The 3,373-nt window shown below is 46.7% G+C and overlaps 1 protein-coding gene across 1 annotated transcript; it reads right to left on the bottom strand.

Moving 5' to 3' along the window:
• Positions 1-1,468: 1,468 nt before the first annotated feature.
• Iqcf3 (IQ motif containing F3) lies at positions 1,469-2,813 on the bottom strand. Its single transcript, XM_004625153.2, has 3 exons — positions 2,730-2,813; positions 2,509-2,565; positions 1,469-1,864 (listed from the first exon to the last, which is right to left on the bottom strand). Exons 1-3 carry the CDS (start codon positions 2,745-2,747, stop codon positions 1,469-1,471), a joined length of 471 nt encoding a protein of 156 aa, XP_004625210.1. The 5' UTR covers positions 2,748-2,813.
• Between the last annotated feature and the right edge of the window lie 560 nt (positions 2,814-3,373).

Here is a 3,373-nt window from a genome sequence, read left to right as displayed (position 1 = left end):
TTTCATAATGGAGAACGTTTAATATGCCAATGTGAATGATTTGGTGCAAAGGCAGAAACTGATTTACAGAAACAAATGAGATTCCAAGATTTAAGTCCTTGCAAAAGCAAGAAGAGTTTGTGGGTAAAAGACAAACAAGAGCAAAAGAGGACAGTGGAAGGGGTGAGCTTAGATAAGGATAAAAACTTCCTTTCTGCTGGAGGAAGGCAGCAAGTGTGGGACGCGAGAGTGGAGGATAAGATGAGGAGTATGGAGTCCATTCTGCTGTTTCCTTTGTTCAGTATGGTGATTCCACCATTTGAGGTCAAGAGGAAATGAGGGAGAGGTAGATGTGAAGAGGAAAGAGAGAATATGGAACCTTTAGATCAAAAGACAACCCTCAAAGAAGTATCTTGGGAAATTTGTCCACAGATTTGTTGTCTTGAATATAAAACTATACCACATGTATGATGACTTTTCCAATCATCTGCTGCAGGGATGAAGTGGGGAGAGGGTGGGGCTCATGCAAAAGTGGAGGGGGCATTGGTGGTGTAATTGTAAGAGAATGCTAAGGTGGTATGACAACAAGAATTAGCAGTAATACAGTGGTCAGGCCAATCTCTGGGAAGTCCTGGTCAGACTGAAGAAACACTTGTATTAGTGCATCAGAATGTCTTATGGGAGAGGGTGACACATTTTTTCTCTAAAGGGCCAGAGAGATATTCTAGACTTGATGTTCATACACTTGCAACTATTTGGCCCCAGGCCATACTTTCTGACCTCTGTTCTAGAGTATAGAAGGCAACAACAGGGGCCAGCAAGATAGCTCAGCATACTAAGCGTCTTCTTAGGCAAGTGTAGTGACTGGAGTTCAATCCCAGTACCACATGCTACACTGGCCCCATCCCTGTCCCCAGGAGCTCTGAGCCAGCCAAGACCTGGTGTAGTGGTACATGCCTGCCATTCCAGCACTGGAGAGGCTGAAAACAGGAAGATCACTATGAGTCTGAGCTGCATAGTAAGACCTTATACCATGTACATTAAAAAACAAAAACGAACAAACAAAGCAGAGGTAACAATAGAAATAAACATCAGAGACCAGGGAGAGTGGATCAGATGAATAGTGTTGCTGTGGTGATTTATGAAATGATGCCCAGAATCTTCAGGAAAGTGAAGACCAGTTTCTCCCAATTACAAGTTCAGCAGAGATGGTATCAGGGTTATGTAAGGGGACTCCTGGCTCTACATCTATGGAGACAAGACTGAGCCACTGTTTCTTGGTTTGGATGCAGAGTCAGGCCAAACATGGTCATAGGCACTGAGGTGCTGGCCTGCACTGAAGTCTTTCCCCAGGTGGAGGAGGAGGGGCTGGGCCTGAATTCCTGGTGCAGTGTTCCTGGTGTTGGGGCTCAGATCCTGTCACTGTAGTATTAACTGATGCTCACAGACCAAGGTCAGGCATTTATTGAGGCCTTCATGCCACAGGCTTTTAGATGGACAAGATTTCAATGTGGAACTCTGGTCGCTTGAAAAGAGCTCCATACTGTACCTGTGAAGTGTCTTTGTTCTGGAAGACAAGGCTGCTGTTTAGGGGCTGGTACACACAAAGAGCATCACATATTTGATAGTAATATTGACGACACTGCTGCATGCGGATCCAGGACTGGAGCTTGACTGCCGATTGTTCCTGGATCACATACATTCTCAGAAGGCGCTGGTGCAGCTTCTGGTGTTGTCTGTGCAGGATTGTTCTCCACCAGCACTGAATCATCCAGGCCCTGAGGGCAGCAACCAGCAGGGTCCGGCGTACCAGGTTGCCACGCCACCAGGCCTGGATCTTTCCAGCTGCCTTAACCCTTTTTCGGTGACGTTTTGCAAGAAGCAACTAAAAAGGCAAAGAAATGATCCTCAGTAAATTTGCCGCCATCAGACAGGTGGTTCTCTGTAGTTGGTTCTTGCCCTGGTGCTACTGAGGACCCAGGAGGACTGGTTAGGGTGTTCCCTCTACTTTTGCCTTGTGCATGGCTACAGCCACATATGCTTTCTGTCTGAGCTGCACTACCCTCATCCATGAAGTAGGGAAATTCTTGCTTTGTGGACTTCACAGGTTTGTAGAACCAACAGAAACTTCCTGATGCAAAAGACCCACTGTGTGAGAGGAGTCAAAGGATCTCATGATGAGGAACCTCTACAACTGTGCTTGAACCCCAGTCCTGAACCAGCCTAGCATGCAGCCTCCTGACACCTCATGCAGGATGCTACTGGGACCCTGTCTCTATTGACATCTGTGCCTATCTCTAGTCACTCTGCACCCCTACAAACCCAAGCCAACCCTTATTTATCTTTCCACTTCCCACTGTGCTGGGCCTCAGCACTGTGTTCTGTGAAGAGTTCACTCAGAAGAGGGACTGGATTGAGGTAGGAGGAGGAAAGCAACGCTAAGCCAAACCTAATAAGACCACAGATGGCTCTTGCATTTTCAGGAACCTTGAGGCCTTTGACTCTTTCATGCTTCTTGGTTCCACCTACCTTCCGTTGCCGTTCTCTCTCTTCTATTTTTAGTAGTTCTATATCTGGACCACACTTCTGGAATCAGAATGGGGGGGTCATGGGTGAGGGCCAGTCACTGGGCAAAGTCACCACAGTATCTGCTTCCCACACCTTGCCTGTGTGCCCTAGAGCTCTCCAGGTCCTCCCTCCATGTGGGACATCTCCCCCCACCCAGAGGAGTGAGTCTGATGGCATCTTACACAACATTGACTTCCCATGATGGAGGGGGGTGGGTGCTGAGGTGATCATCCCCTCTGCTTGCTGCTTCTTTAAGCTGGACAAGGGCAGCACAGCTGATAGAGGCAGAGATGCCCATGATGTCACAAGGGCAGGTGTGACCAAGGACTGTTTTCTTCTCCAGACTCAAAGGCGTTGGAGAAAATGAAACACCTTCCTATTGCCCTTCTGTTAGGGATGGACCAGAGTCCTCAGGATTGGTGAGTCTTTTCTGCATCGAGGATGACTTCTGGTCCACCATCAGGTTTATTCTATACCAGCTGCCAAAAAAGAGCAGCTCATATGTCATGGGGCACATGGGCCTCCCCACCATGCTAACTCAAGCTGGACCCCATGTCATCTGCCTTCCTGCCATGGTGGACTTCTTAGGAGGAAAGTTGTCCATTTTTAAATTAATTGGTACAATTTATATATACATAATGATCATGTTCATCATAGGGAATTTGTACTTATGCATGATATATCTTGATTCCTATTTTTCCCCTATTTCTCCCCCTTCAACACCTCCTCCTTTTCCCCCATTGTTTCTATTTTATCCTTTTTCCGCATTTTTCCTTTTCTATTCCTTCCTTTTTTCCTCCCTAGTTCCTTTTTTTTTTTTTTTTTT

Source organism: Octodon degus, unplaced genomic scaffold (genome assembly GCF_000260255.1).
Source record: "Octodon degus isolate 3935 unplaced genomic scaffold, OctDeg1.0 scaffold00008, whole genome shotgun sequence".
NCBI classification, from domain to species: Eukaryota; Metazoa; Chordata; class Mammalia; order Rodentia; family Octodontidae; genus Octodon; species Octodon degus.
This window is presented reverse-complemented; position numbering and strand designations above follow the sequence as displayed.

Bases quoted from the DNA above. Each gene is read 5' to 3' on its own strand.
- Iqcf3 (XM_004625153.2), bottom strand. The intron at 1,865-2,508 runs GTAGGTGGAACC...TTGCCTTTTTAG, and splicing joins AGAGAGAACGGCAACGGAAG to TTGCTTCTTGCAAAACGTCA.